This window comes from Globicephala melas, chromosome 2 (genome assembly GCF_963455315.2).
Source record: "Globicephala melas chromosome 2, mGloMel1.2, whole genome shotgun sequence".
NCBI classification, from domain to species: domain Eukaryota; kingdom Metazoa; phylum Chordata; class Mammalia; order Artiodactyla; family Delphinidae; genus Globicephala; species Globicephala melas.
The window spans coordinates 167,270,369-167,283,806 of NC_083315.2; the positions used below are offsets into that span (position 1 = coordinate 167,270,369).

General features: G+C 36.7%; 1 protein-coding gene across 10 annotated transcripts in view; it reads left to right on the forward strand.

Annotated features, from left to right (window-relative positions):
- PPP4R4 (protein phosphatase 4 regulatory subunit 4) overlaps positions 1-13,438 on the forward strand; it is a 119,841-nt gene that overhangs the window by 65,271 nt on the left and 41,132 nt on the right. For 8 of the 10 annotated variants that reach the window (XM_060295237.2, XM_060295239.2, XM_060295240.2 and 5 more), the window contains 5 exons: positions 2,609-2,756; positions 3,269-3,342; positions 5,850-5,956; positions 6,775-6,882; positions 12,680-12,801. In XM_060295237.2, the coding sequence (XP_060151220.1) occupies positions 2,609-2,756; positions 3,269-3,342; positions 5,850-5,956; positions 6,775-6,882; positions 12,680-12,801 (559 nt within the window). Of the gene's footprint in view, positions 1-444; positions 541-2,608; positions 2,757-3,268; positions 3,343-5,849; positions 5,957-6,774; positions 6,883-12,679; positions 12,802-13,438 lie in introns of all 10 variants that reach the window. The other 2 variants (XM_060295243.1, XM_060295242.1) reach the window with 1 other exon arrangement.

A 13,438-nucleotide genomic window follows, 5' to 3' on the forward strand; every position in this document is an offset into this window, starting at 1 on the left:
TAACCCCACCACATAAACATCTGCCACAGTAAAGCCACTGCCAGATCTTAAGGTTGTTGGAAGCCATGCCTTAATAAATGGTGAATGGAGGTGCAGGGTCTGTGAAGAAGAATTTGTTGCCTGGCTTCGGCATCAGGCAGACAAAGGGTTAAGTCTTAGAGTTGCCAATTACAAGCTTGCTGGCTTTCAGCAAAATACTTGACAGCTCTGGGTCTGTTCCTTCTGCTGTAGAATGATATATGTCATGATGACTGGCAGTGCTCCCACCGCGCTGAATCAAGGGCTCTGGGTACATGGTCTAAATCACGGTTGCAGAGACACTGGGGTGGAAGATGGCAGGAATATCTCCTCATTGACGTGCCAGAAAGAGAATTGAGAATGCATTTCTATGTGATCCATTTTTGCTTTGCCTTGTGTCTAATTCTACCAATCCCTAATCTTTAGGACTCACTTCAAAATCTTTTGAAGCCACCTTTTAGGAGATGTGGAAAAAGTGTGTGAAGGGAGAGAGCGTCAAGAGCAGAAAGTTTAGGTGAAAGGGTAAGAGATATTCAGTCATCCAGCAATTACTTACTGAACGCCTGCCATGTGCTGTAGGAGTTGGGGATACGGTAGTGAACAAAACAGACAAAAAATTGTGCAGTCATGAAGCTTATGTTCTAGATGTGGGAGGTAGACCATAAACGGATGGACTTGTTGTATGTTGGACAATGGAGATGATAAACCCGTCGGGTCATGGCGAGGGCTGGCGCAAGGGGGTGGCTTTCTGTTTAAAATAGGGTCATCAGGGAAGGGCTTATTGAAAAGGTGACATTAGAATAGAGGCTTGAAAGAGATCAGGGAGGCAACCATGTGGAAATCTGGGAAAAGAGGGAATTGGGAACAGATTTTTGTAAGTCATTGAAAAGGTTTAGACATTTCCTTGAGTGCGTTGGAAAGCCACTGGAGAGTTTTGAGCAGAAAAGTGACGTGATCTGACTTTTTAAAAAGAATCTCTCTGGCTGCTGTAGAGAATAAGTAGTAGAGGGGCAGTGATAGAATCAGGGACTAGTTAGCAGGTTATTAGAGTAATTCAGGCGGGAGATGATGGTGGCTTGAATCAGAGTGGTAGCCGTGGAGGTGATAGGTGGTCAGATTTTGGATCAGGATTGACTGGTCATTTGATTACGGTAAGCGAGGGACTGAGAGGAGTTAAGGATGACCCCGAAGTTTCTGGGTGGAAAGCTGGGAGGGCAGAGTTGTCATTGATTGTTTAGCAGAAGGTGGGAGGAAGAGCCAGTTTTGGGGAGAGGTCAGTTCAGATGATGAGATTCCCACCAGATATCCAAGGGTAGTGGAGAGGAGACAGTTGGATGTACAATGGTCATTATGTAAATGCTCAGTTTGCACAAGTTGGTAAGCCATAAAAGTGCTATTTAAATGATTTCAATTAAATCTCTAAGAAGATGAAGCCATAATTTACATTTTATATATTAGGAAATAATACAGAAAGACCAATTTTCCTAAGATCACAGATATGAAACTTTGTTTTATGGTTGCAAGTTCCACCTTGTTCTACCAACTTTACTCTGTTAGTTATAAAATAGGCATACAAGGGAAATTCCAGTAGTTGTCACAATTGATTAAACAAAGTAAGACTTTTAGCTGCCTTTGCATTATGCATACCCACACAGTCTTCTGGAGAAGTATAGGTGATATCTTTGGTGAGGTTTATATGAAAGATAGGGTTTTTTTTTTGACTCTTTGATGTGTTTAACTATTCTAATGTAGGCTTTGACTTTAAAAGGTGAGTGGAGATGGCTATGAATATAATTAATTTTTAAAAACATTCTTATATTTAAAAAAATTCCTTTTTAAAAATACAGTTTACTTTGTAGTAATTTGTGTTCTTGTCACTTGTTTAAAGGGGAAAATACATTTGCACAATCTTAAGTGCATTCCTTTTTTATAGTGGAATGCATAATATTTATTTTTTGAAGCAGAAATACAAGTAATAAAAACACATGTGATTGAGCTTTGACATTATTGTAGGTGGGAATGGAAAACTGTACAGTACGAAGAGCAAAATAGAAATTGAGATCTATTAAAAATGACTATTCTAGTATCTAAATATTTATGTACTTTTTATAATTTTTATGCAATAAAGCAATGGAGTGTTATTTCATAAATCCTGAGACGTTTAAACTTTATGTGGTCCAGGGACTTCCCTGGCGGTTCAGTTGTTAAACTCTGCGCTTCCACGCAGGCGGTGCCGGTTCCATTCCTGGTTGGGTAACTAAGATCCCACATGCCACGTGGCATGGCCAAAAAAAAAATTATATATATTGAATATATATATATATATATATATATGCTGTTACAGAAAGCCCTGAACGAACTTTTTGGCCAACCCAATAGATATAAATGTTATGTGGCCTAATAAGTTAAACAATCAGGAGCAGATTAATATAGTTTTCTTAAAGTAATAAAAGGAAGTACATATCCTTAAAGGTCATATAGTTATTTTGTGCAATATGACTATGTTTGGTTTCTATGAGCTTGGATTTTAAAAAAATTGTAATTTCTGATTTCTCATCTATATAATAGCACACTCTTTCTGATTATACAGGAGGTCCTGCGTGTTGCAGGAGTGGAAATGCAGTTAACGGCTGCGGTATCATTTTTGACCATTCTACAGGAAGAATCAGTGTCGATTCATACATATGCGCACTCCTTCCTCCAAGTCATTCTACTGCATCTGGAGCACAGGGACGCAGGTCAGGGGCCTGACGTGCTTAATCGTATATGTACTTGTAGTTTCTTGTATGTGGCTGTGATGTTATTTGAATTGTGTTAGGCCGATGACCATAACTGAATGAGACTGTGCTGCCTAAGAGTTGATCAGTGGTGTGACTAAAAATAGCGATGACTATTTTTGTACAAAAACTGCACAATTCAGTGCCCTTGAAGCCTGAAGACCCATTAGTTCATCTTATGATTTATACTTTTTTCTTAAATTTGTTTCTTTTACAACATTTATGTTATAGTATTGTAGTACAAGAAAAATGCACACTTTGGGTTAAAGATAGACCCTCAGTATTATTTTTAAAGATATAAATGTTTTCCAGATATTGGCTAAGACAGAAAAATAGAGAAACTTCTCATAATAGTAATAAAAATAATTATTGCCATTTTACTATTAAATACAATTGTAAATATTAGTGGCTAAGTTGAAACTGAATTTGTAAGTGAGATAATTAAGTTGGCATGTTTTATCTTTGTCAATCAGGTGTCAGCAACGCATGGCTGGAAACTCTTCTGTCTGTGATAGAAGTATTGCCCAAAGAAACCCTAAGGCATGAGGTAATACTTTTTTTTTTTTTTTGTAAATTCTAGTACTTAAGTCACTCTAAGGTTTTTGTTGTTTTCGTTTTTGATAGAAACGGTATTTCAAAAAAGAATAAAGTTATCTCCTACTCTGAAAGCAGCACATATTCATTACAGAAAATTTGGGTAGTACAAAATATAGAAGGAAGAAAAGTCATGGTTCTGTACTTAGCTACTTCTAACATTCTGATGTATTTTCATTTCAGATTTTTTCCCCTGTGTATGGTGCTATTTGCTGTGTTAGTGATCATATTGAATTTATATATGGTGGTTTTTCACTTAGCTTTATTTTCCTTATTATTTTCTCATATTTCTCATTTGGTAGTAGCTACAAATATTTTACTTACTTATTAAACATTTAAGCCTGTTTTCAGTGTTTTATTATCAAAGTAAGGCAATAATGAACATCTCTGTGGAGCTTTTCCTGTTTTTCAGATAATTTCCTTAACTGTAACTTCCAAAAAAGTCGAATTACTAGGTTAGAGGGCATTAATATTCTTAAGGCTCTTGACTAAGTAATATGAGAAAATGCCTGTTTCCCTGGGCTTTCATCAGCAATAGCATTACAGTTAAATTTGTTGGGCCAGATATGGAATTACATTTTCATTGGACATTTTTTGATTATTATGCTGTTGAATATTTTCTCATATATTATTATATTTCACCTCTGTTCTCTTGGAATTGTCTGATCATGGCCTTTGATCACTGTTTTTATGTGCTGTTTATCTGTCAGGGTTGCCAATCCTTTGTTATATTTGTTGTAAATAATGTTACCAATTTGTTGTTTGCTTTTTAATGTTCAATATTGTTCAACAGACCCTTCTCTAAAAGTTTTAGCAAATTCAGATGAGAGAACAGGAAAATTAGGAAATTTATTCTTTAAACAAATGATTTTTCATTCTTTGAACCTTATTTCTATATGAATTTCCTTTCAAATATGTCCTGTTGAAAAAGAGTTATCAGTCAATAAAATGTCCTCTGTGGATTTCATTAAGTGTCATTGCCCCTTCTTTACCCTCGTACAGATTATGGCCCTAGCTCAGTGCCAAAACACTTGCTAGAAAATGGGAAGATCTACCCAGTTATAAGGATGTTTGTATACTTGATGCCAAACATCTAGATGATTACACATATTTAAATATTGAACATAAGGGCTTCCCTGGTGGCGCAGTGGTTGAGAGTCCGCCTGCCGATGCAGGGGACACGAGTTCGTGCCCCGGTCCGGGAAGATCCCACATGCCAAGGAGCGGCTGGGCCCGTGAGCCATGGCCACTGAGCCTGCGTGTCCGGAACCTGTGCTCTGCAACGGGAGAGGCCACAACAGTGAGAGGCCCACATACCGCAAAAAAAAAAAGTAAATAAAAAAATTTAAAAAAAAAATTGAACGTAATGTTGACATATTTATACTTTTTGATTAGTGGTGCATCATGGTAGCATGCAGTTTTTACTCTAGAATGTCGCATATTATTTAACGTGATTTTTAAGATTTTTAAATATGCCTTTTATTTCAGATTTTTGACTTTTAAATTATATTTATCATTATGCATTCAGTAATTCTGGCTACTCTGTTGAGAGGAAAAAAGTTGCCCCTTTGATTAAAGTTATAGTTAGAACTTGGGGGGATCGTAGTACCACCTAGTATTCTGATCTCCATTTTAAGTAGATGAGAAACCTTGGGATGAGAAATAGCAGGATTACTTAGACAAATTAAATAGCTGGGACCAGAATCAGGGACTGATCTTCATAATTCTTTACAGTCTGTCGTGCTGTTGAGTTCGAGTGCCCAGGACATACACAATACAGTATCAGAGTTGGGCTGTTGTATTCAAATGACAGAATTACCTTAATAGAATCTTTTTGAAGTTATAATGTTTTGCTTGCTTCAGGACAAATGTAAAAATTATATGGAACAAAAACAAATTTCAGGGTATCTAATAATTAACTTGCTTTTTTTCTTTTGAAAAATGTATATTTCACAACTATATGCACAAACAGATCATTAGAGAATTCACCATAAGCTTTAATTCAATTCTTTTGGTGCCTAATTGGTGTTTTTTTTTTTGCGGTACGCGGGCCTCTCACTGCTGTGGCCTCTCCCGTTGCGGAGCACAGACTCCGGAAGCGCAGGCTCAGCGGCCATGGCTCACGGGCCCAGCCGCTCTGCGGCATGTGGGATCTTCCCGGACCGGGGCACGAACCCGCGTCCCCTGCATCGGCAGGCGGACTCTCAACCACTGCGCCACCAGGGAAGCCCGGTGCCTAATTGTTTTTGAATGCATAATTTATCATCATCTTTGCCTTAATAATCCAAGAAGGCAAATAAAATGAGATCCAGGTGATGAACAAACATGCACCTCAAAATGTAATTGCGCTTCTATAAAAACGTTTAGAACATTAAAATAGTCTTTGAAGAAAATAGCTGACATTAGTGTCAAGAATGTATAAAATTTTGTGAATTTGTTCTCTAAATCTTTTCTCTTTAGATTTTGAATCCACTTGTTTCCAAGGCACAACTTTCCCAAACAGTCCAGTCTCGTTTAGTTAGTTGTAAAATTTTAGGAAAATTGACCAACAAATTTGATGCCCTTGCGTGAGTATTTGTATATAATTTTTTGTCTACTTTATTAAATTGATTTAAAATGTATAATGACTATATTATTAATAATTATATTAGATTTGTATTATTCCATACTGTTTACAGTTTAGCTGATTTAAATTTACAGAATATAGAATTCTCGGGAGTACTTATTCAGAGGCATTTCTTCTTGATATGGCCTTTCAAAATCAATAAGGGTAACTTTTTTTCTATTTCCCATCTTAGTCATCTCTGTCACATACCTTGCGTAGTTTTGAGGATAAAATAAAATTATCTTACAGACTTCAAAAATTGGTGAACATTGACATAGAGATAGATTTCTGCTTTTTTCCATCAGCTTTTTTCCATCATTGCTATGAATTCATTATCTTGAATAATTTATCTTACTTTGAGGTTTTATAGAGAATGTTTACAATTTATATGCTACACTCTGCCCAGATGATAAATACCAAGTGGAAAGAATGGAATGTTGTGTAATTATGACACAAAAGTAAGATATAAAATTGACGAATATTTTGGTTGAGGGTTGCTAGAATCAGTCCACTTGCCTATAGCCTTTTATCGTAGCTAAGATGTTTTAGCTGCCAATTACAAATTAACCATTATTTAAAAAGACTCAGTCATATACATAATTTAAAAGTAGCTGTTAACATCCAAATGTAATAACATGTAAATATACATTGTAAATAATAAAGTTCTTTATTAAGGTATGTTTGTTATTATTAAGCTAAGATTTTGAGGATAATTTTTTGAAAATAATAATTATTCTAAAATACTCACCCATTTGCATGTTTCTTTCCTCTCTCTCCAAGCGTTAAAAGAGAAATTCTTCCCTTGGTAAAATCACTCTGTCAAGATGTAGAGTACGAAGTTCGATCTTGTATGTGTCGGCAATTAGAAAATATAGCTCAGGGCATTGGGTAAGTATACTTTCAATTCCTTTTGTCACAGTTTTATTTCTGGATTGTCAGACATGTGTATCCTGTTCTGTATTCCACGAAAGCATGCTTTTAAAGGGCTAAACTTTATATGATCTTTAAAAATGATCATAGTAAGTACTTTCTGATGTGTTTATGTTAAAAGAGATAAAAGTGAAGATGTTTAGTATGGTGGGTTAATGTTAATTTCTTTCCTTTTTACCTTAGTTACTTACTTATCACTCCGAACCCCTAGATCCAGGAAGGGAAAATTGTCCGTGTTTTGAATAGAATATACCATGCTCAGACTATAGCTGTACCGTATCTTTTAGCTGGCAGCTGTGTTACTGGGTCATTTCAGATGAAATTACTCAGTGGAAGTCTGTCTCCTGTGCGGCTCTGCCCTTCCAGTGTCTGCTTTGTAGGTCTCCTTGTCTTCTGAGTGTGTGAAGCTCAGGAAGGAGAGGGATAGGGCAGTCTCTTCTCTTCACCTGTAAAAACTACTCTCACGTCAAGGTATAAGTATGATTTTAAAGGGAATTTTATCTAAAAACCATCTTGGGAAACAGTTTTTTTTTTTCAAGTATCCTAAATTGGTACAAAAAACTTTGGAACCTCTCAGTTTTACTAGAAATTGCAGTGATTTCTCCTGGTTCTTTGTTTCACAAGCAAGGACAATCAGGTTGTTGCCATTAAAATTGCTAATTAAAAAAAAATCTGGGCCAATATTGAAGGCTTTAGAAAGACTTTAGAATGTCATACAGATTGAGGGTACAGTAGTGTCCTCTGTCCTGCATCCACCCTTGCTGAGTAGGATTTAAGTGTTGTGTGGAAGCTTAACATTTCAACAGAGTAATCAGTTCCTTAACCTTGATCTCAGAACCAGCTTCCTTCCTTCTGTTAGGTCTTCTAAGGCTAGGCTGACTCTGGATCATTGTGGACCATAATTAATTCAGTCTTGCCCAGATCTGTGCCCCTTAACCAAGATCAGAACCTATTAGGAGAATATGCTGTTGTCTTTTTGTATTCTGTTTTTTTTTTTTTTGTCACTGAAATTTTGACACAGTGGATATGGGTCTTCTGAAAATTAATATATGATTATTGCTTAAGGATTAATTTATAAAGGTAAAACTAGAAAGAATCTACCTAGCTTGTTAAGTTAGAATGCACTTGTTAAGTTAGAATGCTTGGTTGTATAATATTTATTTAATTTTGAGTTCTTACATATTATTAAAGACATAATGATAGGACTTTGGTGTTATGCTGGCTGAAAAATACTAAGACCTGATTCATATTCTTTATTCTCCCTTTGAAAAATACATAAAACTAAAGAGAGGTACACAGGCTTTTTTCTTTCAGCATTGAAAATTAGGAATATTGTTAAGATCTGATGGTTACCAAGAGCAATTTTCTTATAGTCAAGGCTAGATGAGGCCCTGAGATAGGTGAAAGGAATTAGGAAGAGAAAACTTCAGAGATTGGCACCGGTTTGATACTACTGCTCTGGGAGTTAATGTTCCTAAGGCATTTGGGATTGAGATGTGCTGGGAAGAGGCCCAAGAACAGAACAGAATTGGGTTTGTAATTTTGTGTTTGCTGTGGCTAGCAAGGGAAGATTTACTGACCATTTAAGTTTAACCAGAATTGAGCACAATTATTTATTAGTAAGATGATCAGGAAGCAAAATGAAGAGATTCTTCTCAAGCTAGCGTATCCATATGAAATAAAAGCTTCAAAACACTGGAAAGCCACCGTGGATTGTGCACCAGTTTAGGATCAAAGAGGACAATTCTTAGTCTGTCAGATTAATAGTGAATAGTATTATGAAGAGGTCATACACAATCATTACAAGAAAACAAGTGTGCTGAATAGACTTCTCCTTGTACAGGGATGACTAAAGAGAAAAGAAAAACAGACTTGGGATCTACAAAATGATCCTTCAGTATTAGAGGGGAAGAACATACAGCACTAAGATCGGAAAGAAAGAACATACTTTTGAAAAAGTTGACCAGACTTCTAATTATGGTGATATACTAAACAAGATAACCTGAAAATCCTCCCATTACAATATGTGGCAAAATTCAGCATCCATTCATGATTAAAAACTCTCAGGAAGCTAGGGATGAAGGAAACTTCCTTAATCTGATAAAGGGCATGTATGAAAGAAAAACCTATAGCTAACATCATACTTAATGGTAGATATTGAATGCTGTCCCCCTATGGTAACAGCTGGCAAGGATAGTTTTCATCACTTTTATTCAGTCTACTGGAGGTTCTAGCCATTGAAATAAGGCAAGAAGACAAAAACCTAAAAGGTCTAAAGATCTGAAAGGAAGAAGTAAAATGTTTTCTATTTGTAGATGTCATCGTTGTTTACACAGAAAATCTTCAGTAATTTACAAAACAGCTATTAGAACTAGTAAATGAATTTAAGGATGTTTCAGGATACAAGGTTAACATACAAAAATCAATTGTGTTTTTGTATACTAGCAAAAGATAGTTAGAAAATGAAAATTTCAATTTAAAACTTTGAATGAAATTTTTAAATGAAATTTTAAAATTCCACTTATTTATTTTAACAAAAAATGTACAAGACCTACACTGAAAACTCTATACTCTACACTGAAAAACCATAAAACAATGTTGAGAGAAATTTTTAAAAACAGATATATACCATATTCATGAATTGGAAGACTCAATATTGTTAATATTGTTAAAATGTCAATTCTCCCCAAGTTGATCTAGCAATTCAATGCAGTCTCGACCAAAATTGTGCTGTTTTGTAGAAGCTCATTCTAAAATTTATATGAAAATGCAAGTGACCTAGAAGAGCCAAAGCAGTCTAAAAAAAAAAAAAATGACAAAGACTGTGCATTACCTGTTTTCAAGACATAATAAAACTACAGTAATCAAAAGAATGTAATGTTGGTAAAAGGATAGACATGTATCAGTGGAAGAGAAGAGAGAATCCAGAAACAGAATATGGTGGATTGATTTTTCAATAGAGTGTCAAAGCAATTTAATGAGGAAAGGAAAGTCTTTTCAAAACATGATACTGGGATAACTGGATATTCATAAGAGAAAAAAATTGAACATCGATTCTCACCTCTCACCATACACAACGACTAACTTGAAATCTATAATAAACCTAAATATAAAAGCTAAAACTATAAACTTGGGACTTCCCTGGTGGCACAGTGGTTAAGAATCCGCCTGCCAATGTAGGGGACACGGGTTCGAGCCCTGGTCTGAGAAGATGCCACATGCTGTGGAGCAACTAAGCCCATGCGCCACAACTACTGAGCCTGCGCCCTAGAGCCCCCGAGACACAACTACTGAGCCTGCATGCCCAAACTACTGAAGCCTGCACGCCTAGAGCCCGTGCTCCACAACAAAGAGAAGCCACCACAATGAGAAGCCTGCACACTGCAACGAAGAGTAGCCCCCGCTTGCTGCAACTAGAGAAAGCCCGAGTGCAGCAACGAAGACCCAACACAGCCAAAAATAAATTAATTAATAAATTAAAAAAAAAGCTATAAACTTCTTGATGAAAGTATAGGAGAAAATCTCTGCGGCTTTGGGGTAGGCAAGGATTGTTTAGATAAAAGTCATGAACTATGAAAGAAAAATGTGATAATTAGACTTTATATTAAAAAAATCTGTTTACTCTCTAAAACGAGTCAAGTCCAGAATGGAAAACTACTGATACTCACAATACATATATCAAGCTTATATCCAGAATATATAAAGAACTCTTACGACTCGATGATACAGAACTCCTTTTTTTTTTTTTTTTTTTTTTGCGGTATGCGGGCCTCTCACTGTTGTGGCCTCTCCCGTTGCAGAGCACAGGCTCCGGACGCGCAGGCCCAGCGGCCATGCTCATGGGCCCAGCTGCTCCGTGGCATGTGGGATCTTCCTGGACCGGGGCATGAACCCGTGTCCCCTGCATCGGCAGGCGGACTCTCAACCACTGCGCCACCAGGGAAGCCCTATACAGAACTCTTACAAACAATCCAGTTAAGGAATGATTAGTATGTTTGAACAGATATGTCATAAAGGAAGATATAACACATGATGAAAAAGCACATGAAAATGTATTCAACATCATTAGTCATAAATGGAATGCAAATTAAAACCACAGTGAGATACTACTACACACTAACTAGAATGTGTAGGTAAAAAGCCTGTCAGAATCAAATACTGATGAGGATTTGGAACAGCTGGAACTCTAATACACTGCTGGTGGAAGTGTAAAATGGTGGAACCCACTTTGGAAAACTGATTGGCATTTACTTAACAGTTAAACGTATATCTTCCATATGACCCAGCTATTGTACTATAAAGTGTTTACCCAAGAGAAGTGAAAATATATGTCAACAACAAGAATTGTTTTATATACACAAGTTTATAGCAGCTTTATTTGTTTTACCTAAAACCGGAACAATCCAAATGTCTAGCCACAGGTGAATGGAAAAATAAAATGTGGCCTGTCCGTACAACGGAATACTATTCAGCAATAAAAAGGAATGGAGTACTGATACATGTGATATTATATCATGGATGAATCTCAAAATCAGTATGTTAAGAGAAATAAATCAGACACAAAAGGATATATACAGTGTGTCAAATACAAACTAACATATAGTGACAAAAAGCAGACCCATGATGGCCTTTGTCAGACGCAGATTGTAAAATTCAGATATAATGGGATTGATGGTTGGTTCTTGTCCTCTGCCCTTATTTTTGTCTTTTGTCAGATTGGAAGTCTGTTGATGAAGGGGGAGCATGTAGGGAAGGGCCAAGCCAGAACTCTAGAGGCAACTTGTCTTGTGAAAAGAGAGCTGGAGATGTGTAGGTCCCCAGTGTTTCTTCAGACCCAGTCTCCTTAGAACAGGTCGGTGGAGAAGGCACAAAGGAGAGGGTTCCTCGAATTGATTGTGCTGTCCTGGCTGACCATAGAACTCAGAATCATCATCAGTATTTGAGCTGAAGCAGACAGCTACCATCAGATGACTCCAAATCACACAGCCAGACCCCAGAATTCCTGGATGGCTCTCTGGGCAAGCTTGCTTATTTCGTTCATCTTGTTATTCCTGACCCTGTATTTTGCCCCCTTTTGACATCATGAAAGGGTTAGGTTGTAGTTACTAGCATCTAGACTGATAAAACTGGACTTATACAGATATCAGGATCTTTAGATCCTTAGATCCTTAGACTTCTATTCCATATATGTCTGGCTGCGGCAGAATTTACATGTGAGGGAAGAGAAAGATATTCTTATAGATATATTAGTTTAGGCAATATGCAATCTACACCCACTTCCTGAAAAAAATTACCTGTAATCCAGTTTGCTAAGAGGAACTAATGAAAAAGGGAAAATATTTGTATCATACATGTAAGTCCCCCATAATGCCTTATTTCCCCTCAACTTTTATAATATGGCAAGTGGGCAAAGAAAATGAGCATATACTTCATAAAGAAGAAGTACAAGTGGCTAATAAACATTTATTCAGTCTTATTGTTCAACCATGTTAGTTGTCAGAACAATACCTTCACTTAATGAGTATATTGAGCAACTACCATAAGTTGCCTAAGTAAATATGCAATTGCTATCGATGTTTCTTGTATTCATACTATCATGCTTTCCCAGCCAGACTGCGAGCTTCCAGACAGCAGGAGCCATATCCTTACGATTTTTCCTATTTTCTGTAACACTTAGCTCAGTGACTTGGTCTTAGTAAGTTCTTGATAAAAATGTATTGGTTTGATTTATTTTCTTCTATTGCTTATTGTGCAGGACAGAACTTACAAAAAGTGTGGTGCTCCCTGAATTAATAGAACTTTCTAGGGATGAAGGCAGCAGTGTGCGGCTTGCAGCTTTTGAAACTTTGGTTAATCTGCTCGACATATTTGATACAGGTAAATCTTCATGTGGACACATCTTTGCTTCTGAAAGCATTGTTTTTCCGTGTTTTGTATCACTAGTAAGGAGTAAAGGTAGCTGCAGGATGGAGTTTCTTATGTTAACTTTCATGATAAATGTTAGGCTTCCCTTCTTCTCTCTCGGTTATGGTCCTTTCTCTTTTGGTGCCTTCTCTGCTGCCACTTTTCCCCTCCTGGCACCTGGTGTTGTTGAATATTTCCTACCCTTCTCTTTCCTTTCATCAACATTTAACTGACTAGTATGTAGGGCTAAGAATTTGGGTTGGTGATTAGTTTTTAACTTGCTCAACTAATTGACCCTAAGACAGATCTTGACTAAAGCGATATCTAAATCAGCTTCCTCTACTTAATATTTTAATGCTGGAAATTTCATGGCCACAGGAGGAGAAATCTGGGATGGGATATTTGGGTGGGAATGGGTAAGGAGGTGTTTCTTAGTGTTGTGCAAATAAAATCACAAAGACAATTAAATTAGTTGCTCTACTGAGTGTGTGACTAGATTCTTAACCAATGTTAGACATTAGTTCAGTGCAAATTAACTATTTTGTCAGGGTGACATTTGGAAGGGCAAATGTCAAGTACTCAGATGCAAAACACTATTGTGTAATTGTAG